Genomic DNA, 24,199 nt, shown 5'->3' on the forward strand with positions numbered 1-24,199 from the left:
GTGCCTGAGGAACCAACCGTCAGCAGTGACTACTATTGTGAGACGATTGCTTTTGTGTTGCATGGCAATGCATGTTGTCAAGACGCAAACAGTGTCATTGGGAGGTCTTGGAGCACCCTCTGTACTCACCAGACATTAGTCCTTGTGACTTCGACCTGTTTCCGAAGTTGAAGGAACCTCTTCGAGGCCGCAGACTTCCTCTGGAGAAATGGATTTTATTTTATGGGTCCGTATTGAACTTTGATTAAACCAAATAAAATAATATGTGAGTTATTCCACCTTTGTGACCTTGTATTGAAAAGGTGGAATAACTCCCTTATTATTTTATTTCGAAGATTTCCTGATGTGCACTTCGGCGCTCCGTCACTGTCATCAACAGAGAATGTCTTGCCGACGGTCCCCAATGCCTTCCCAATATTTGGCAATAGATAATAGACTTTGCAGGTAACTGCATTGAAGGAATGTACTGCAGTTGTACTTGTTAGTTCATTAAATATTCCGTTTTGTCAATATTGTCAGTATTTTATTTACAGCTCTCATATTTGTTATGTATTGGCTGCAAAGCCATTTGTACTTTTAACTCATTTCTTTTATGAATTATCAAGCCGCTGACCCCAGCTGACACATTTTGTAGTTGTCTGTAACATAGTTTGTATGAAACCTGGGGTAATTTTTCAAATGCAATTGCTGAGTTGTTCAGGGGTGAGGAAGTAGGACAGAAATTATGTGAGAAATGAAAATAAACTCTACAAGACAGCTGATCAGCTTCAACAGTTATTGGTCATTGATGATCTGCTGCATTCACTTGATGAGAAACTTGTAAACAGAAAAGTGTTCCTGTTTTTAATTTCCTCTTCAAGTATCTCTATTTTCATTGTCACTTTACCACAAAATTCTGTTGGATCATCGAAACGTTTGCAGTTTAACTCATATTGGTTATCTGAGATCCTCACTAATTAATAAATACAGTAAAACCTGTTAAGATTTTTTTACAGGGGACTAGAGAAATGAGAAAACGTACTATTGAATCTCTTCTCACTTGCATAACTCAATGTCTGAGTATTGTGATATTGTGTTTACTTTCCCTGTTTAATGGATTTCACTGACCGTCGCCATTGTGTGCAGTCTTCTGCTTTCCGGAGTGTCATGCGAAAAGGTGCATGAGATGTGTCTTTAATCTGGTCTATCCATCTTCTGAGAGCTCTTCCATGTGACCTTTTTTCTATTTACTTTTCCTTGGACAACTAATATTTCAAGGCTATACATGAATTAAAACTATCCACCGAGTATGAAAACTCCTCGTGCAATTTTTTTTTCCTTTTTTTTTTTTTTCAATGTGTGCATTTTGCGTTGGGTATGTAAGGATACAGTGAAAGCAAGCTGTATCTTACCATTTCTTAAGATGAGATGAGAGTATTAAAATGTATGAGAAACATGAGAGAACAAATAAGGAAATATTTTCCTGTGGTGCTTATAAAATAACAATAGTGTATTAAATGGTGTCAAAAACACGATACCACACAATCATATGAAAACACTTGTTCTTAGGTCCATAAAAAGTATCAAGTATCAATGGTCACATTCTTTCTACAACAAACGTAATGTTGAACTGTAAGTTGAAACATATTTTGGACTATTGGGTTATTAAACATTTTTTTAGTCACCTTTTGAGTATGAATTATTTGAAGGTTGCACTCGCCCATTAGCAAGAAAATTACTTTGGCCGCCATGTTGGACGTGACAACATTTTGAGTCAAGAGTGCAAGTTTCAACATTCACACAACCTCTATGCGCTTAAATGATTCTGAAGGATTTTTAATTTTATCTGCATTAGTAAGCAATTTCATGAATTTTTCCATATCCATAACTAGGCTATCACAAGACAGATATGCACAACACTGGTCAACTTCTCGTGATTATGCTCCTAATCTGTAGCAGGCTGTCATACAACAAATATTCACTGCCCATCTCTGTACTTCTCAAGATGGAATAAATTTCTAATTTCTGGCTGGAATGCAAACTGAGAACATTTAAAGTCTCACTGGGTTATTCAGCAGTCTCTCTACTAACTGATAGGTAAAATTGAATCCTGAGGCTAACGCCTTGCTCCTTAAAGTTGCAATTTAACCTGCGAAGTTTAGGAATTCAGGGTCTTTTCCCGTCACTGTGCAACTTTACCCTACCTGTCTCTTATATGTTGAAGGCTCTTATCTTTGTTAGAAATCTTGTTCCATTCACAGGGGATTAGAAAATACCGGGCTGGAAACATTGTGATCATACTAAGCGGCAATAATGAAAATTTTTGACGTGATAATTGAGGCCCGTTAATTTAGATTTAATACAGTGGGAATCGGGACTTAGGATTTACGACGTACTCGCATGTTAGTGAGGAATGCACTAACAAGGTATAGCTTTGGCTTGTTAAGAAATGACTTCTGCATATCATCTAATGAGCGAGGTGAAGACTTCTTTAGTTGCAGGTGATGAGATACTCCACAAGCAAATCACCAATCCATAGAGGAGAGCCAGTGCACTTGGATAGAAACAATATGGTCATTCTTCTTGAAGAGGTTTATGGATATTATGTATGTCCATAATGATGATGATGTCATTGCACAGCCTCCGGAGAGGCCTAGTACAGGTCTTTCTACTTGACGCCCATGGGAAAACTGCGCATCTGGGTATGTGATGATGGTAATGAGGTACAGAGAGGGTGAAACTCGGTGTCAGCACATAGCCTACTCTTATCATATAGGCTAACACCAAGGGGTCTGCTGAGGACTTGGCACACAATCCAGTAATCAGAAATTGTATACCACCACCTTACTCTGCCAACCAGATTTTCATAGTGAATATTTTTCTGCCAATGGAACTGTTGAAGTTGTGATTTTTTGGTGGCATAATTTTATACAGTAGGGACAGTAAAGATTGTGCCTCTGTATGGAATATGTCTTAATGGTGGAAGGTGGGTAGAATAGTAGTATATGCTAAAAACAGGAAATGTACCTCAAGAGCTTAAACGTGCCAAGATAATTGCTCTCCTTAAACCAGGAAAACGTGCAGATCGTGTGCAAAGCTACCGTCCAATTGCATTACTTAGTGTTATATATAAACTCTTGGAATGAGTACTGATTAATAGGATTGGCCAAACAATACGTTCGGCGATCCCTGTAGAACAAGCTGGCTTTTGTCCCAACCGAAGTTGCGCAGATCAAGTTTTGGCACTCACATCACACATTGAAGCAGGCTTTCAGAAGATAATGAAAACATCTGTGGTTTTCATTGATTTATCAGCAGCCTATGATACCGTCTGGCAGCAAGGCCTACTCTACAAGCTGATGAAGATCATTCCATGCCAACAAATTACGAAGCTTATTGATAACATGATTGGAAATAGAGGATTTCAGGTTATTATGTAAACAAAACCAGTGGCCAGAAATTCCTCCAAAATGGTCTCCCTCAAGGTTCTGTTCTAGCCCCACTGCTCTTTAGCCTTTACATTGCTGATATGCTAGAAACTGTCAGCAAAAAGTTTGGGCCATTGCAACTAGGCACACTCACTTCGAACCCATGGAAGAAACTCTAACATCTGATTTGTCTGTGCTTGCAGAGTATTTTCGTAAATGGAGGCTTCGACCTAATGCATCAAAAACAGAGGTGACTTGCTTCCATCTCAACAACAGACAATCCAATAGGACTCTGGAAGTCTACTTTGATGGTACACAACTTATCCACAATAAGGAACCAACATATCTTGGAGTCACGCTAGACAGGACCCTGTCGTTTAAATCACATCTCACAAAAACTGCTGCGAAACTGATAACAAGAAACAACATCATACAAAAGCTTTGTGGAACCATGTGGGGATCATCCGCCACAACTCTGCGGACGTCTGCGTTGAGCTTGGTATATTCTGCGGCGGAGTACTGCGCACCAGTATGGTTGAACAGCGCCCATACTAACAAAGTTGATGTCTAACTTAATAGTACTGTGCGCATTATTACAGGAACAATCAGGTCTACTCCCACCATCTGGCTGCCTGTCCTAAGTAACATACCACCCCCTAACCTGCGAAGGAAAGTAGCCTTGATCAGAGAATACAAGATGATCCTAGCAAACCCTGGACTACCGGTACACTCTGACATCTCAGACCTCAAAATCAAACGACTTCGTTCGAGACATCCACCTCTTGCAGCCGAGATCAATCACATCGGGTTCAACATCACCGATTCCTGGAGGGAAGAATGGATGCAAAATGCTCCAGCTACATGCCTGGAAATGCCATGCATTGAAAAGACAGTTCCAGGGTTTGATCAACCCCGCAAGGTATGGTCAATGCTCAACCGACTCAGGACGGGACACGGAAGATGTGGGGATTCACTTTTTAAATGGCGAATGCTCTCCTCGCCGCTATGCGACTGTGGTGCACCGCGACAAACTATTAAACACATCAGGGAGGAATGCGGCATCAGAGCGTATGGAGGGCCATATGAAGTCTTCTTGATGGCAACCCCAAAATGTATTGAGTACATACAAGATCTAGATATTTGTTTGTAGATTGGTTCATTGGTTATTTTTGTTCATTTGTAATAACGTATTTGTATGCCATACGCTAAATAATAATATGTTATGGAGAAATCTATGCCTTGAAATACTTCCAAATGGCTAATAATAAATTTACTCTCCAATTATATGACTCATATAACATTTACGATTTATATAGACCACTTTAGACAAGAATTGGTCCCAGAGCTGTTGAAAACTGTGATGGTAGGTTGTTGTTTAAAAAAAATTCTGTGTTTTTGAAAATGAACAATTATTGCTTTGTAGATATGTCTGTTTCCTCATTTAGTGAAGTACTTACATCTTTAAAGCAGGTGTACAGAATTTTATTTATTTGACTTGGTAGTCAAGCAACGTGGTTGTGCGTTACCAACAAGAGAAAAATGAAGCAAGGTGCGTTTCTTATGTACATGTGTCTCAGCCCTCCTCTTTCTTCATTGCCCTTTCTTTTAAGAGTATCTGGAACTGGTATGAGTTGGGAAGATACGGTATCTTAGAATGTATGTTTTATATTACGATGTTTTATATTACGATGTGATTTTCTCTTAATTTTGATCGTTTTAGATTCCAAATAAATTTGATGATGACACTGTCCAACGACAGTTACGTTACACTGGTATGTTGGAAACTGTTCGGATTCGCCAAGCTGGATACAACGTGCGCCTTACGTATGATGAATTCATCCAGTTATATCGCATATTGTTACCAAAAGGCCTTGTAAGGTAAGTGGTTTACGTTAACATTAATCATTATTATATTGTAAATTATATTCCTTTTTCTTTCATGATGGTAAATTTATTACAGCTCTCAAGCAGATGTACGGGATTTCTTGTTGACCTTGAACCTCAATCGTGACAATTATCAACTGGGCTCAAGCAAAATCTTCTTACGTGAATCTGAAAAAGTGAAACTTGACTACCGGTTGCATCAGCAGATTATGGCAAGCATTGTTACCATCCAGCGTTGGTCACGTGCTATCTTGGAGAGACGTCGGTTCCTCAGGTGGCGTGAAGCTGCTGTTGTAATCCAGGTTAGTTTTATAAGAAACAACAAACATACAATCTTCTTGTTCTTTTTTTTCCCTTTGTTGGTCACCTTTCTAAATACTAGCCCCAAGTAACTACATACCATACACCCTAACACAGACTTCATTGATATAATGAATAATAATAATGTAAATAATAATGTAAATGTTATTTGTTTTATGTCCCCCTAACTACTTTTACGGATTTTGGAGTTGCCGAGGTGCCAGAATTTAGTCCTGCAGGAGTTCTTTTACTTGCCAGTAAACCTACCGATATGAGGCTGATGTGTAAGCTCCTTCAAATAACACCAGATTGAGCTAAAATCGAACCTGCCAAGTTGGGGTCAAAAGGCCAGTGCCTCAACCATCTGAGCCACTCAGCCCAGCTTAACATAATGATCATATAACATACATAGTCTTCTGTCTCTCGTTGTATGGGGCAGATGATCATTAAGTCTTACATTGCGCTAAATAAGGAAAAATTTAAAGAGGCAAAATTACAGAAGCCATTAGAATGACTGGGAAAGGAAATATCTTAGCTAAGGAGGTTGAAGCTGGAAATGTATTGATGAAAGAAACAAATCAAGAGAAGTATTGCAGCAATTACAGTTGAACCTGCTTTATACGTAACTCTGTTCTACGTAATTCGTATTTGTACGTAATTTCCTTTTAGGTCCCAGCAAAATGTAATTTAAAAGAGTGTTAATTAAACCTTACTTATAAGAAATCCGTTTATACGTAATTCGCTGTTATACATATTAAATGTCAGTGAAATATAACTGAGTTTTGCGTAATTGTAATGAGAATGTGCTTTTTAAAAAGAAACTACTGTATGTACGAAGTTTCCTCCTTTGTCGGCGTGGGCAGAAGTAGAGCGATCGGGTTTTGGTGCTGAAACAGAACACAGAGTTTCGCCGAGTCACATTGTTGACGCTTACTTACTAGCGGCTTAACAAATGATATAGATGTTGATTCCCATAAGGAATCTGAAATATTTGTTCCGAATGAGTAAATTTATAATACCAATATAAATGGTCCGTTATTGGGCATTTACTCATTCGGAACAAATATTTCAGATTCCTTATGGGAATCAACATCTATATCATCTGATAGCCAAGCAGGCATCAATTTTTGATAATGAGACAAAGTCTCTCATAGTGCATTGGCACTGCCGGTGGCTGCAATTAGCCTATGCAGTGGCCTACATGATATGCGCTAGCCAGCGTCTTGGTAGGTGTGCTAGGTACCAACTGATGAGCCCAGCCTAGCACACGTGGGCGGGGCGCTGGCGGCCGGGAATGAGTTGGCTGGAAAGTTTATAATGTCCAATAACGGACCATTTATATTGGTATTATAAATTTACTCATTCGGAACAAATATTTCAGATTCCTTATGGGGAATCAACATCTATATCATCTGATAGCCAAGTGAGACAAAGTCTCTCATAGTGCATTGGCACTGCCGGTGGCTGCAATTAGCCTATGCAGTGGCCTCCATGATATGCGCTAGCCAGCGTCTTGGTAGGTGTGCTAGGTACCAACTGATGAGCCCAGCCTAGCACACGAGGGCAGGGCACTGGCGGCCGGGAATGAGTTGGCTGGAAAGTTTATAATGTCCAATAACGGACCATTTATATTGATATTAGGGTTAACAAAGGCGAGTCCCCTTCGCTCTTCCTCTACCTTCGTCGTTTTTGACACGCCGCCAAAGATTAAGATACGTTATAAGCAAAGTGGGCGGTTTGGGTGCGGAAACAAAAGAAAATACAGTAAATTTGTTTGAATATGAGAATTTCTTTCGTGGGAACAACGGAGAAGTAAAATGTCCACGATGCCGGTATCTGGTGTTTACTGTTGAACAGTCGTTTTGTCATTCAGTTGCTTTTGATTAGCCATGCAGAACAGAAAAAGGAAAAGTTGTACGAGAAGTGGACGCTAATCCACACAAAACAAAAACTGAAATCGCTTCAGACTTAGGGATTGCTTATACCACGCTATGTACAATCGTCTTATTATTTATAAATTTCATTTTCCGTATTGACAGATTCAAAGTATAGATAAGAAAAGTGTTTTCCACCAATCAATACACAAATTTATTTTAAATAGATTAAACTAGTACCGGTTTCGGCTCTTTAACGGCCATCATCAGCTAGTACATGATTTGTTTCAACCATTAGACAATTCACAAGTTGTTATTGTATTAGACATCCGGATGTACTAGCTGATGATGGCCGTTAAAGAGCCGAAACCGGTCCTAGTTTAATCTATTTAAAATAAATTCGTGTATTGATTGGTGGAAAAACACTTTTCTTATCTATACTATGTACAATCGTCAGTAAAAGAAACGCTATTTTGGATGAGTTCTTAAAACTGGGTTCAAAATGACCAAAACACAGCCGCCAGCAAGAAGGATAGTACGTAGATTTGGAGAAAGCACTTTTCACATGGTTCCACCAAAAGCGTGCTGCAACTCTACCAATTAGTGGAGACATGCTGTAGGCAAAGGCGATAGATTTATCTGAAATGATGATTATCACTGCTGATTTCAAGGCTTCGTCAGGATGGTTGCAAGGATTTAAAGATCGTCATGGAATCACAGGGAGAACAATTTCCGGTGACTCAAAATCTGCGGACGACGTCACAGTGCAACACTGGAAAGAAGAGGTTCTGTCGGTTATCGTAAGCGATTTTCAGCCTCCAAACATCTACAACTGTGATAAGACCGGCCTATTCTACAATCTCATTCCTAATAAAACATTAGCTGAAAAAGGTGACTCATGCCATGGAGGGAAAAGTAAAATTTGTGTAACAGTACTTCTCGCCACGAATGAAGATGGATCTGACAAACTTCCTCCACTTGTGATAGGAAAATCGAAGAATCCGAGGTGTTTTAAGAGTGCGAAAACAAAACCTACGGAATACGAATCCAATGGAACAGTGGTTGAAAAAACTGAAAAAGAAACAGAAGATCCTTCTTCTTATGGATTGATGTGCAGCACATCCACCTCAAATCGTTCTGGAGAAAGTCTGAGTGGAATTTTTCCCTCCTAACTGTACCAGTGTTCTACAACCGCTTGATTTGGGCATCATTGCAAATTTCAAAGTGCATTATAGAAAAATGCTGGTTCAACATTTTATAACACTGAGTGATGCAGGAAATGAACCTCTCTCCATTAATTTGCTACAAGCCATGGATTTTATTTTGGCTGCCCGAAAGCAGGTGTCTTCCTCCACAATCAGCAACTGTTTCCCCAAAGCTGGTGCATTACTAGAAGAGCCTGTCTCTAATGATGATTATGGGGACGAAGTTTTGTCTGGCAATGAGGTAACGCTACCAGAGTGTGTAGAATTCGATACTTTTGTGCATTTCGATGATAATCTGGCTGTATGTGGAGAACTACCGGATGAAGAGATTATTGCTGATGTATGCCAACAACGCGGCGGTGATGGACCAGCAACAAGCGATAGTGACATTGGAGGTGGAGATAACGACTTGAATCTTGACCCCTGAACTGTGTGAAGTGTTAAGTGCAATCGGAGTGTGTCGGCGTTACATCAGTGCGAAAAGTTGTAGTGAAAATGCTTTGAATTCATTACTAAGTTTGCTAAAGGAGGTTTATACTCTTAATGCTAGAAAAGTGAAACAAGCCAAAGTATCATATTTCTTTAAGGCTGGACCAAGTTCAAAATAATATTTTCTGTGTTAATGTATTTATTATTTGCAAGGATTTACACATGTCAGTCTATTCTACTGGTTTTTCAGTATGTGATGTATTGCGTAAGTCTAATTTCTAAGTAATTCTGATTTACAAGTAGTTTTTTCTCTTCCCCTCGATATACGTATAAGTCAGGTTCAACTGTAGGTACTCAAAAATGGATCAAAAGATACCAAAATTTTGCTGTTTTCAGGCTGAAAAGACTGACTACAGAAATTGAAGATGATGTATGAATCCTCAACACTAATACGCCTTACACTAGGCACGCGCTGTCACTATTTCTGGTTGTTAGACAGAACAAATTGTTGCAAGAACTTACTCTTAGGCACATACTCTTGACTAAGGAAACACTGATTTGTTGGAGTTGCATGATGATGATGATGATGATGATGATGATGATGATAGTGCTTTTTGTTTGAAGGGGCCTAGTGTCTAGGTTATCGGCCCCTGATGTACAAGGTGGAATGACTTGAAATGATATATTAAATTTTTTAAATGTATCCACTGAATAGAATTTAAAACAAATGATTATGAACTTAAAATAATCAGTGGGTCTAATTCTCAGTGTCTTATATTCTGATAAAATGGTAGAAAAAATAGGTTAAGGCATTATGTTTCAAGTGCAGTCATATATATTATTCAAATTAAAAGTTAAAATAACACATAAAAATACAGAAATACAAACTAAAAGGGTCAATAGAATAAACTATAAATTACAAACGAATGGAAAATACACTATTATACACTATACAGTAAAAGAGGCCACTATCCGTCATAAAACCGATGATCAGGTGTGCTGACTGCCCGTTATCTTGTAGGGTGAGGGAGAGGGTACTCGGAGGTTTTACGACTACGGCACAGATCTCCACGCCTTCCGTAAAGATGTGCACCACTGTAAGATGACTGCCGCCACTACACACCAGTGTGGGGGGGGGGCCTTCTCCCTTCAGTAAGTAGGAGTGCGTTGCTATATCGTGGCCGATCCGAAGACAATGTAATACCACTAGAGCAGAAGTCCGAAGGGAGGTCATCCATACCTTCAATCAATTTCAGTCAGTCACTACTGATCTGCATTTAGGGCAGTCGTCCATGTGGTAGATACTCTATCTGTTGTTTTCCTAGCGTTTTCTTACATGATTGCAAAGAAATTGGGAATTTTTTGAACATCTCTCTTTGTAAGTTATACCAATCCCTTACTCCCCTTCCTAAAATCGAATATTTTCCCCAATTTGTCCTCTTAATTTCCAGCTTTATCTTCATATTGTGATCTTTCCTGCTTTTAAAGATACCACTCAGACTTATTCGTCTGCTGATGTCATTCCACGCCGCCTCTCCTCTGACAGCTCGGAACATACTTCTTACATTGAATCAGTAACAGTGAATTTCCACCTTCTTAATACTTACATTTGCTTTAAGCAGATTAATTAATCATTTACAGTACGTTTCATTCCAATTGGAACATCTTCGGCTATATTACAATGCTTAGGTAAAATTACAAAGTATATTTATCTTCTTAAAAACATCTTAATAAGTACATTGTTATGCTTAAAGTCTATGTAAATTGAAAAAAAAAAAATTAAAATCATTGTGGATGGTTGAATGGGGCGGTGGAATGGGAAGGAATATGGATTTACTTATTTTAACCTATTTTAAAACTATATCAATTCATTTGAACAGATGTTAAAAAATGTTTTTGTTTCCAGTACTTCTTTCACTATGATGTGTGATTTTCTAGTTGTCTACTAATAAAAACGTTTTGAAAAATAATTTTCTTTGTCAAGGTTCTGTTTTTAATAATAATAATAATAATAATAATAATAATAATAATAATAATAATAAATTATTAATTATAATTATAAATTATTAATTATAATTATTAATTATAAATAATATTATTATAATTATATTATTATTATTATTATTATTATTATTATTATTATTATTATTATTATTATTATTATTATTATTATTATTATTATTATTATTAAATCTGCACAAGGAAACCTATTGTATTAAAGCGTGGTTTCATACCTTGTTGACGACAAACCTACTTTGTCTTTGGAGGAGCGACGGCTGATGCAGCCTTCCGTCTTGTGAAGTAATGATGTGTGTGTTCTGAAGCTTGCTCCACCTTTGGGGAAGGCAAGGCTGTGAATTGGGGTGGAGGCGTGCCACTTAGGGTCACGGTTTCGGCTTCAGAAGAGGGGGTAGGGGGAATAGATATACGGGAGGATTGAGGTTCGATCATTTTCTTTCTTTTATTTTTTATGCCTAATGCTTCCAAATGTGATAATATCCCTTCATATAATGGGTTCGTATTCTCAATTATATCATTCAGGTTATTATCCTGTTTACTTTGTTGATCTAAATATATATAATTATTTTCTAGTGTATTTAGTAGACTACTTTTATTTGTTTTACATAATATTGTCAAATTGTTCCCAGCACTTTTTTCACTATGATCTGCGATTTTCTGGTTGTCGTAAGTCATAAATGAAAGAGAAGTTCCACCTAATCAATACTATTTTATTGTCACATGTAGGACCGGTTTCGACCTCTCAAAAGGTCATCCTCAGCTACACTAGAATTGCATTTACATATTATGCCTCATATTGAGAGCTAATGACATACTCTAGAATTCAACGATTTTAAAGTGGTTATACCCATGTTGAGAATTCAATATTATACATTTACAAAATTAATTGCTCTTATTACACTCAATGTACATATGTAAAAAACTAATATGAGTTCGTCTTTTCTTTAATGTGATGAGTATGTCAGAGTATTCTTAACATAGGCATTTGCCTAGTCAGTTTAATTGATCTCCAATCTTTTGAATATTTAGTCCTGTATGAAATGAACTTAATTGAACAATTGTAAAATAATCAGTATTATAGTCGTTTTAACAATAATTTACACTAAATGTGGAGATATACATGTTGATAATTCAATAAAACAAATGACTAGTCAAAATAAAACATTAGTAAATATAGTTTAACGTCTTGACTGCACTGTTGATTATCTAATGCGGCAGGTAATATTGGTTCTTGCGTTGTACATTGTACATTCTGTTGTATATTAGAACTTCTTATTATTCTAATATAACCCGAACTGTACAACGCAAGAACCAATATTACCTGCCGCGTTAGACAATCAACAGTGCAGTCAAGCATGTTAAACTATATTTACTAATGTTTTATTTTGACTAGTCATTTGTTTTATTGAATTATCAACATGTATATCTCCACATTTAGTGTAAATTATTGTTAAAACGACTATAATACTGATTATTTTACAATTGTTCAATTAAGTTCATTTCATACAGGACTAAATATTCAAAAGATTGGAGATCAATTAAACTGACTAGGCAAATGCCTATGTTAAAAATACTCTGACATACTCATCACATTAAAGAAAAGACGAACTCATATTAGTTTCTTACATATGTACATTAATTTTGTAATTGTATAATATTGAATTCTCAACATGGGTATAACCACTTTAAAATCGTTGAATTCTAGAGTATGTCATTAGCTCCCAATATGAGGCATAATATGTAAATGCAATTCTAGTGTAGCTGAGGATGACCTTTTGAGAGGTCGAAACTGGTCCTACTTGTGACAATAAAATAGTATTGATTAGGTGGAACTTCTCTTTCATTTATGACTTATAGTGAATATCAATATGAATAAAAAATGAAATTTATCAATCAAGATTTCTGGTTGTCTACTAATAAAAAGTTTTTGAAAAATAATTTTCCTTTGTCAGTGTTCTTTTTTTTACAAGGATGTTCTCTTCTTTTTCTCTTGCCAAGGTGAATGTTGTTTGTTTTAATTTTATTTCCCTTCCCATTCCACTGCCCCATTCAACCATCCACATTGATTTTAATTATTTTCATTTTTTTCATTTCACATAGATTTTAAGCATAAGATATTTTTAAGAAGATTATACTTTGTAATTGCATCTAAGTGTTGTAATATAGCTGAAGATATTCCAAATCGAACAAAACATGTACTGTAAATGATTAATTAATTTGCTTAAAGCAAATATAAGTATCAAAAATATTCATTGATTTGATACAGGAAATGAAGCTGATTTCTTGCAATCTTATAGCCAACCAGGCAAACAAACTTGCCAACATCTAATTTAATTCTAAAGGTGAAAGTAGCTAAGTTAGCAAAGGATATAGTTTTCTTACAGAACTGTCTCAAGGACAACCTAGTACCTACATTTTTTAAATAAAACTCGAAGGAAACTCTCACCCTCCAGCTACCACTATGATACATGGAAAAGAATTAACCCTTTAATGCATGATTTTTTATTTTCATGTTTAAAAGTTATTTTTGTACTCTCCGAAAGGTTTATAGAACGGGAAAAATATTGAAAAAAATCAATCAGTCAGTTTTCAAATAAAGCAACATGCTATATCATGAGTAAACATTCTCTTTGATACGGTTGCCATTCAGCTAGTTTCACTACATAAAATATATAAAAATGGGTAACCAAGGTCAAATATATTCTATAAACATCTCGGAACACATGTGGAACATGCATTGGTTCATGAAATGTCCACCAGATGCGTGCAAATCAATTTGTTATTCTATGTTGCATATATGCTACATCATGCAACAAAGGGTTAATCAAATTTGGCTGAAAAATGAAATAAAATACCTTTATAGGAAAAAAGCATTTCTTAATGGTAAAATGTATTCAGCACATCTCCAAACCCTAACACTACTGTTGCCCTTGGAATGGGATTCGTTCCAAAGATATACCCAAGAAAGAATGGAAATCATTCTAAGTAGGAAACAAGAAACCCTTAACAACAAATTATTACAGTTAAAAAATGCCAGGTCAATTGAAGAAAAAGGCAAAACTCAGTCTTCAATTTTAGAAACAGATTTAAATGAATATCCCTCTCCCGTCAAGAATATTTCTAAAGTCAGTCTTACTGAGGAGGAAAAGCTCACAAATCAAGGCCCAAATTTCAATTGGATAGGAACGAACAAGGGAAAAGAACTGATAACTACTATTGCGGAAGTCAAAACGGCCATACAAAAACTCATTAACGAGGTTCAAAATTACTTCAGACATCAAGTAAAAAAGAAAATTCTGTACCTTGTAAAAGGTTTAAAGGTCTCTCAAAGTAATATTAAGCCCTCTATGAGTCTATTTTGCAAAATAAAATGAGAGGAAATAGTAATTACTAAAACGGATTGGGAGGGGGGAGACAATGGTAGGTTTAGATAAGGAGGAATATATCAGGAAAACTGAAAACTTTTTCAACAACAGCTCTTTTTTAGAAAGAGATCAAGAGCCTACAATACATAGGCTACACGGAGAAAGTTAAAAGCAATACTGAAAAGTGCAACCTTCATTTTAAAAAGAGCAAGATGTCCGAAAACGGATTAATATGAATCCAGATCTTCCAACTGCAAGGGCCTTACCCAAGTCACACAAAGAAGGAATTCCCATAAGACCAGTTATAAACTTCCATAGCAGTAGTTGAATGGCATGTGTATGTTTTTCCGTCAGAGGTCAGCGAGTTACGAGACTAGAACTACTGTGGGTAGATGTGTTGAGTTTGGTGCGCTACATCGTGGACCACCGCGTCGTAATGTATATCACGGTTGGGCACTATGTCCCTGTTTTGGCACACTGTGCCGGTGCATAGTTGCGTTGCGCTGTTCCGGAACGCAGAGTGTCAATTGTTCCGAAACATTCTCAAGTGAGACCAAGTGACTCGCTATCCCGTCTGTAGCACCACTATGCACTGCCCTTCGCCTAATCGCTGACTGTGTTCCGTGTTCTCCTCTTTGTTCTGTGAGTTCCATTGCATCGGCAATTGGCCTTTGGTACATGCAAATATGGTAATGTATTCTGTTTTGTTTTCAGCTGTTTTGTAAGAGTGTTTTCATTGAAGCCTAGTAATGTAACCGTATGAAAGACGGTAAACTTGCACCGGAGTCCTGTTCAGGACTTCTTTACTAGAATAAAACCGGACAGTGTGAAATGCAGTTTATGTTGTTCTACTTTGTCTGCAACGGGATCTCAACCGGCATAATGAAGACATTTCAAACTTAAACATCCCACAATTTTTATTTTCGTGTTCTGTCTGTATAGTATTAATTTTAATCTCCTGTTCCGCTTGTAAATAGTATTGAATTTTTATTGTCGTGTTTTGCTTGTATGGGTTAATTTTTATTTTCGGGTTCCGCTTGTAGATTCTGTACGTAAATAGAGTACCGACAAATGTTTCTTCAACTGTGCAAGTATATTTTTACTTGGTGAAAATAACATTGTGACATTTGGAAACACATCTACTGCCAGTGTAAGTGTGACAGGTGTATTTCAGAATGAATGAAAACATTCTTATCCTAAAAACAACATTTAGCTATGATTTTTTGGGTGTGTATTTCTGAGTTCCGGCTGCTTTTTCACGTTAAAAGGAGAACAATAAAACTTTGATTTCCACCTATTCAATACATTAATTCCCCGCAGATACGGAGACACACATACAACACGAGGAGCACAAGCAGCCATCAAACAGCTGAGTGCACTAGCGTAAATGCAGGCAGGAGTAGAAGGGATATGTCAACAGACTTACTTACGTCTCTTTGTATATAAATGGCATATCTTCCGGATTAAAACACTGTAAATACCACTTATACACTGATGACCTACAGATATATATACACAGCAAACCTGAAAACCTACACTCAGAAACACGTCACCTTAATGAAGACTTGATGACCATAGATATATGGGCCAGAAATCACGGATTAAAATTAAACCCATCAAAATCCCAGGCAATAATTATTGGTTACCCTAAATTACTTTGCAAGCTCAATCGAACAGCGTTACCACAGTTGTCCATAAGTGGTACTCCCATACAGTATAGCCAAAATGTAAGAAATCTTGGCATGATATTTGACGAACATCTGTCCTGGTCTGCCCAAACTATATCTGTGTGTAGGAAAATATACGGAACGCTACGCTGTCTCAGTAAATTCAAATTCACTTTCCCTTTTAAACTAAAGAAAATTCTTGTTGAATCACTCGCATTACCTCATTTTGATTATTGCGACATAGTTTACAACAACCTAGGAGTAGACTGGGGAAGGAAAATACAGTGCGCTCAGAATGCGTGTGTAAGATTTATCTGTGGACTTCGTTACGCTGACCATGTCACACTGTCTTACACACGGCTCGGGTGGCTTCGCCTGCAAGAACGACGCACACTTCATACTCTTTTGCTTCTTGCATACTATTCTTAAAAGTTCTCAACCAGCCTATCTCCGTGATCGAATGAACCTCCTCTCCACAGACCATAACAAAAATACCCGATCCTGCAGCACCATGTGTTTATCCCTTCCTGTACACAGAACAGCAATCTACACGAAATCATTCACCGTTACCGCAGCCCGACAATGGAATCTCTTACCAGTGGACGTCAGAAGCATGTCCAGCAGCTTAGCTTTTAAACATGCCTGTGTCAAAATACTAGGTAAACATGCATGAATCATCAAATCATGACCTGAAAACACCTACTCCTACCGCCTCTTCATCATCATTTCCCTCTTCCTTTCACAGATATTCTTCTTCTTCCTCTTCTTCTACTTCTTACTAATCCTTCTCTTCACCTCTCAACTGAAGGCGATATTTCGGTGTACTGTAGAAATGTATATATTTTCTAAACTTTTTCTTAAGTAGTTGTTATAGTACTCATTATTCATAATTATATTCTTAGTACTCATTATTCATAATTATGTTCTTAGTACTCATTATTCATAATTATATTCTTAGTATTCATTATTCATAATTATATTCTGCACTTTACGTACGATTTATATTATATAGATGATACGATCTTTTTTTTAAAAGTGTGGTTACTTTTGTTAATGGTATTACTGTTACTATTGTCCATATTGTCATATTATTGTCATCAGTAGTTATTATTAAGTGTTCTAGGTTAAGACTGGTTAAGTGTAAGAAAGGGAGTACATCCCTAACTTTGCCAGGATAAATAAAACATATTACTTACTTTACTAACTTACTTACGTAAATTTGGATGAAATTACCATTTGCACATCACCAATGCTTGACGGTCATCATTTGACTGTCCTAGCTTACATCTGTAAGATTGCCCTACACTGGTTAAGACTACAAGAAATTTGTGAGTTCGAAAAATTTGATGTTAAATATTTAAAGTAGGACAAAATTCATACCCTATAATCAACAGTACGCATCATTTCAGTCATTTTATGGACGAAAAGAATACTATTGACGCCTAAACTCAGCTGTTTTGAGAGTGTATTAACATTTCATTTCCATATGGTACAACATGTGAAAAAGTTTACGCCAGTTGTAACAAAATGTTTTACTGTGTATACAAAAAATAATTAGACATTCAGGAATTTAACAGATTCTAAATGTATTTATACAGAGACTAACTAATGGCATTGTATTTTAAATATTAGAATAAGGTTTTAAAGTTTCAGACTCAACAAATAGTCATATTATTTTCAATAAGACGATGTAATATATAAACACTTTATATTTAAGAGATTTTTTAAAGTTTATTATGGATAAGTTTGTTAACGGCAAACCATAAGTGTAAGTTCTAGAACAATGTTACTAATTTAACCTTGTAAGAATATTTATAGTTGAAGATGTTCAAAATATGATCAGAAGATGTCCAAAAAAAATTTACTGTATTGAATAGGTGGAAATCAAAGTTTTCTTGTTCTGTTTTTAACAGACTTTCAATACAGAAAAAATGAGGATAGTCTCTTGCAATGCTTTGCACATTACATGTTATAAACCTCATTTTAGGTCCGTATTGAAAAATTTTTTTTTTAACAGTTCAACAGTAATAAAGGTGTTTTCATTTATTCCACCTATTCAATACTTATATTTTCACTTATAGTTGTTACATAATTAAATTCTTAGTTACATGGGACATGTTTCGCCCTCAATTAAGGGCATCTTCAGCCTAAATACAATAATCAAAAATACAACTAAATTAAAAGTGGAAGTTAAATACAATCATCAAAAATACAACTAAAATAAAAAGTGGAAGTTAAAAGTTTAGTCTGTTATTAAAATTTGGAACAATAAAAATGTGAAAAATGATAAAATAAAAAGATGCTAATGGAAAACTGTCTTATGATTAAACTATAATCTTGTCGGAGACTAAAACTTCTATTAAAATTCTAATTAAAACAGTTCATATAAAATATTGGAAAATCAAAGTGGTAGTAATAAAAAGCCAACGACATGAGGGCGTGTACACAAGCATAAACTTGATTGTCATGAATACAATCTTTTCAAGGCCGCTGATGAAATTCGTAGCAAGTAAGGCAGAAGCGTCTATTGAAAAATTGTAAGAGGCCGTTAGCACCGGTAGGTAATAAAATGGCTGAATCCTTGCCAGAAAATGTCAACAGATGCAGAAATATGTTTTCTGTAAGAGAAGGAAAAGAAGAAATAAGAAATTGAACGTAAGGAGAGAATTCAGTCTTACATAATTTTGAAACAGATGAAGACTTACATGTAAGTGGAAGTTGTTATTTGTTAACTACTGTTGAGTTGGTTGCTGCCCGTCTGTTGGCTCTGAGTCTGGTGTTATAACTGTGCTGCAGAGGCGGTAGTGAACTCGGAGGGGAAGGAATAGGGGAGTGCGGAAGGGAGGAGAGGATGGGTGGAGTCAAATGTGACGAGGCTGACAAAGGGGCGGAGTCAACTGCATTGCTGGAAGTAGGCCTAATATCTGTAGGTATGGGAGGAGTATTAGGGTTTGAAGAATTAAATATATTAGGTATCCTAAATTTATTCGAACTAACTGACTTTAATAATTCCGGCATTAATTCATGTAGCATACTTTTATTGTCCGTGGTTTCATTGAGATTCTTTTGCTTATTGTACGTCTGATCTAAATAGATGTATAAACTTTCTAATTCGTTCAGCATTCTTCCTTTTTGTATGTTTCTAATTATTGCTAAGTCTTTCTCTATGGATTCAAATCTGTGACCAGTCTCCCTCATATGCAAACTCATCGCTGAGTATTTCCTATTTTTTTTCCGCGTTAACATGTTCCATGTATCTTGTCATAAAATTTCTCCCAGTCTGTCCAACATATGAAAAATTACACTGAGTACATTTAATTCTGTATACACCCGATCCTAAATAACGATTCTTATCATAATTAACTTTTTTATGATTAAAGAATATGGACTGGTTAGTATTAGTAGTTCTAAAAGCTATATTAAAATTATGTTTCTTGAATACGTTAGTAATCTGGTGTATAGCTGGATTATTAAAAGTGAATGTAGCATACTCAGTTTTTTTGGTCTTTTCTGGTATCAGATTCGTAGATAATTTGTTCTTAATTTTATTGATTAATTTGTTGATCATTTCTATTTTGAAACCGTTTTGTTTAGCGAGGTATCTAATATAATTTAATTCTTTCTTCAAATTCTTGGGAGATAGAGGGATTCTAAGTGCTCTATAAATTAGACTGTGAAAAGATGCTTGTTTATGTGAACTCGGGTGTAAAGAGGAATTGTTTATAGTTGTAGATGATTGTGTCGGTTGTCTAAATATTTGGAAATCAAAAGTGTTAACCTTACGCGTAACTGTTATATCTAGAAAATTCAATGAGTTATCGACTTCGTCCTCTCTCGCGAATTTCAAATTAGGTTCGATTTCATTTAATTTATTTAAGATTTCTTGACTATTAGTGACATCTTTGTTTATGATTACAAATGTATCATCTACATATCAAGGGTTATGAATTTCATGTTGTTGGTCCGTACTGAACTGAGAATAACATATGAATAGTAACACAGTAAGGTTTCCACCTATTCAGTACTAATATGTATTTACAATGTTATAAATTACATGGAACTAGTTTCGACCCGCCTAGGGGTCATCATCAGCCATATTAAAGCATACATAAGTATTTTGTCGAATCCTAAAACATGTTATTTTTAACTGTAATAATCGTATGGATTTTATAATTTATAAAGTGAAGTTTGGTAATGAGATGAGAAATGTTAGTATGGTACAGGTGAGTAGTAAATAATAATATATATACAAACAAGTTTGGAACAAAGTACTAGTGGGGTGCTTAGAGTTGTAAAATATAACCTCGTGGATGTCAGTAGTCCTCGTACTAAAGAAACAATGTAAAATAACACATATAAACGTATATACAAGTATGTACAAAGTCTGGAGAGTAAAGAGTGATACTCTTTTAATGTCGAGTTGGCTTGACACTGATCACTTAAGCGGAGAAATTAGGTATTTGGTGTATTAAAGCTGTGTTGGTCAGTTGCGTTGTTGATTGTTGGACGTGAAGTTGTTTTTGAATTTCTGGTTGAGAAAAAGGTGGAAACTGCGCGTGGATATATTGATTTTCAGTTCTTAGCGGAAACCAAATTGGACCTGTTTAAATGGAGAAAGTCAGTAAAAACAAAAAATGGAGATAGGAAAAGGTTAACATAAAGTGAAAGGACGCTTACCTCGCGCTGCGGTGTGTGTAGTATAGCTGATGGTGTGCGATTGGTGGCGGGGAGAGAAGTGTGGGCAGGGAGGAGGGCAGGCGCGTGCGGGTTAGGAAGAGTGGGGGTGGCTTGGGGTGAGGTGGGGGTGGGGAGCTTTTAAGGCGGGGCTGAAGGGTGCGGGAAAAAGGGTAATTGTCTCGGAAAAGTACCTTTGATTAGACTTAGGATTGAGTTTTGGTTGGCTGCATTATTGTTTCTGAGGAAAGTGATGAATAGATCGAAGAGTATGTTGGGTTTTTCTGAGATTTCATTGAGATTGTGACTGGCGTTGAAGTATTGGTCTAGGTGTATGTAGTAATTTTCCATTATGTTGAGTAATTGCTAATTCGAGGATGTCCATGTCCTGTTCGATATTGGTGAAATTATGGTTATAATCATGCATGTGTTGGCCGATGGCTGAAAACCTGTTGTATTTTATTGCATTAGTGTGTTCGTGGTATCTGGTATTGAAGTTTCTACCGGTTTGTCCGATGTAGGATTTTTCACAGGTGTTGCATTTGATCCTGTAAACTCCTGATTTTACAAAACTGCTGGTCTTGTTGATGTGTGAAGTATTGTGTAAGACGTTCGTGTTCTTATTGTTGGTTTTCAAGGCTATTTTAACGCCTTGTTTCTTGAAGATATTGGTTAACTTGTAGATATCATTGTTGAACGTGAAGGTGGAAAATGTTAGAGGTTTAGACACTTCTTTTATGAGGGTAGTTTTAGGGCGATGTTTGTGTTTATTGATTATCCTTTCTATGAAATGATTGCTGAAGCCGTTGTATTTTGCAATTCCGCGAATTGTGTTAAGTTCGTTCTTTAGATCTTTCTTGGACATAGGTATGCTGAAGGCTCGGTGAACTAGGTTGTTGTATGTGGCTCGTTTGTGGGACTGGGGGTGCACTGAATCTTGGCGAATGGTGGAGGCTGTTTGAGTAGGTTTTCTGAATATTTTATAACTGAAAGAATCTGAGTTTCTAGTGATAGTTAAATCTAGGAAGTTGATTTTTTGATTTGATTCGGATTCTAGTGTGAATTTGATATGAGAATCAATAGTGTTGAGTTTTAAGAGGGTGGCGGAGGCATTAATTGATTGCTCATTCATGATTACGAAGACATCTTCAACATATCTGGCCCAAAAGAGAATGTTTCCAAATTCATTGTCAATTTTGGTGTGTTCGAGGAAGTCCAGGTATATTTCTGCCAAGATGTCTGAGGCCGGTGACCCCATTGCCAAACCATCTTGTTGATATATAACATTGTCGAAAGTGAAGAAGTTGTTGTTGATGATTAGTTTTAATACTGTGATAAAGTCTTGTGTCTCTAGTTTGCTTAAGTGGCTGTTTTTGTTTAAATTGTTTTTAATTATTGGAATTAATTTTGATACTTGTATGCTTGGGTACATGTTTACAATATCGAAAGAGTGGATGGAGTAATCCGGTTGCAAATTGAAATTGTTAAGTTTTTTTACTAGCTCTGATGTGTTTTTAATGGACATTTTGGATAAAAATTGATAATTTTTTCTTAGGAAACGTTGGATGAATTGTGATAATTTGTGTAAGGGGCTTGGTCTATAGTTGATAATTGGGCGGATGGGAACTCCAGCTTTGTGTATCTTGGGGAGAGCTTTAGCAGTGGGGAGTCCTGGGTTCATATGTATGAGTTTGGATTTTTCCTGTTCAGTGAATAAAAATGAAGTGTTTTTAAGAGTTTGTTTAAGTAGTCTTTGAATTTTTTGGGTGGGGTCCTTTTTGATTATAGAAAATGAGCTGTCTGTGAAAAAGTTTTTTGTTTTTTCAATATATGCTTTTTTATCCATGATAACTGTTGCATTGCCTTTGTCAGCTTTGGTTACGATGAGTTCGTTGTCTTTGATTTTCTTTTTGAGGGCGTATATGCGTTTTTGTTCAGCTATTTTGTCTCTATTATTGAGCTTATTTGCGGGGTTGGTTAGGTTGGAGAGGATATTGTTCAGTTTCCTTTTAACATCGGTTCTAACCTCATTTTGCGTATCTTCCGGCATTTTGCTAATGGCTAGCTCCGATTCTGTGATCATAGTAGCGGCTATGTTGAGGCTGTTCAAATTGGGCCAGTTGTGTTTCGGTCCTTTGGATAAAGTTGAGTGTTGAATATCACTTAAGGGCGTGTTTGATAGATTTACGACCGCTGGATGAAGCTGCGAACAATCGAACGTGTTTCTGTTGGAGTTTCTAGTTTGAAGGTTATGTAGTTGGGAGTTTTTTAACCTGTTGAGTTTATTCTCCAAGTTTGACTGTTTTCTGGCTAGTTCGTGGAATAATTTGTTCTCTACTTGTTGGTAGAAAAGAGTCCATTGTGCGTTTGAAAGTAGTTTAGTCGCTGCGAGGTGAGCGTCATATAATTTCTGATTCAAAAAAGATTTCTTTCTGTGCAAGAATTTAATTTCGTCTCTTAAAACCGTATTTTGTTGGTTTTGTTTTGAGTTTTGATGGTTTGAGATGAAATCCGATGTTTCTTTTTATTGCTTCTTAGAAAATTAGGTGTCAAGTTAAGTGATATACATTGTTTTAGGAAGTCGACGTCTTTTCGTAGTTTGGCTATCTTTAATTTTAGGCCTAGATATTGAAAGGCTTTCTGTTTTGCCTGGTAGGCTACATCATCAAGGGTTATGAATTTCATGTTGTTGGTCCATACTGAACTGAGAATAACATATGAATAGTAACACAGTAAGGTTTCCACCTATTCAGTACTAATATGTATTTACAATGTTATAAATTACATGGAACTAGTTTCGACCCGCCTAGGGGTCATCATCAGCCATATTAAAGCATACATAAGTATTTTGTCGAATCCTAAAACATGTTATTTTTAACTGTAATAATCGTATGGATTTTATAATTTATAAAGTGAAGTTTGGTAATGAGATGAGAAATGTTAGTATGGTACAGGTGAGTAGTAAATAATAATAATATATATACAAACAAGTTTGGAACAAAGTACTAGTGGGGTGCTTAGAGTTGTAAAATATAACCTCGTGGATGTCAGTAGTCCTCGTACTAAAGAAACAATGTAAAATAACACATATAAACGTATATACAAGTATGTACAAAGTCTGGAGAGTAAAGAGTGATACTCTTTTAATGTCGAGTTGGCTTGACACTGATCACTTAAGCGGAGAAATTAGGTATTTGGTGTATTAAAGCTGTGTTGGTCAGTTGCGTTGTTGATTGTTGGAGGTGAAGTTGTTTTTGAATTTCTGGTTGAGAAGAAGGTGGAAACTGCGCGTGGATATATTGATTCTCAGTTCTTAGCGGAAACCAAATTGGACCTGTTTAAATGGAGAAAGTCAGTAAAAACAAAAAATGGAGA

The 24,199-nt window shown here is 36.2% G+C and overlaps 1 protein-coding gene across 2 annotated transcripts in view; it reads left to right on the forward strand.

Annotated features, from left to right (window-relative positions):
* LOC136858446 (unconventional myosin-IXa) overlaps nucleotides 1-24,199 on the forward strand; it is an 842,620-nt gene that overhangs the window by 424,547 nt on the left and 393,874 nt on the right. For both annotated transcript variants that reach the window (XM_067137995.2, XM_067137996.2), the window contains 2 exons: nucleotides 5,128-5,285; nucleotides 5,368-5,593. In XM_067137995.2, the coding sequence (XP_066994096.2) occupies nucleotides 5,128-5,285; nucleotides 5,368-5,593 (384 nt within the window). The remainder of the gene's footprint in view (nucleotides 1-5,127; nucleotides 5,286-5,367; nucleotides 5,594-24,199) is intronic.

This window comes from Anabrus simplex, chromosome 1 (assembly GCF_040414725.1).
Source record: "Anabrus simplex isolate iqAnaSimp1 chromosome 1, ASM4041472v1, whole genome shotgun sequence".
NCBI lineage: Eukaryota > Metazoa > Arthropoda > Insecta > Orthoptera > Tettigoniidae > Anabrus > Anabrus simplex.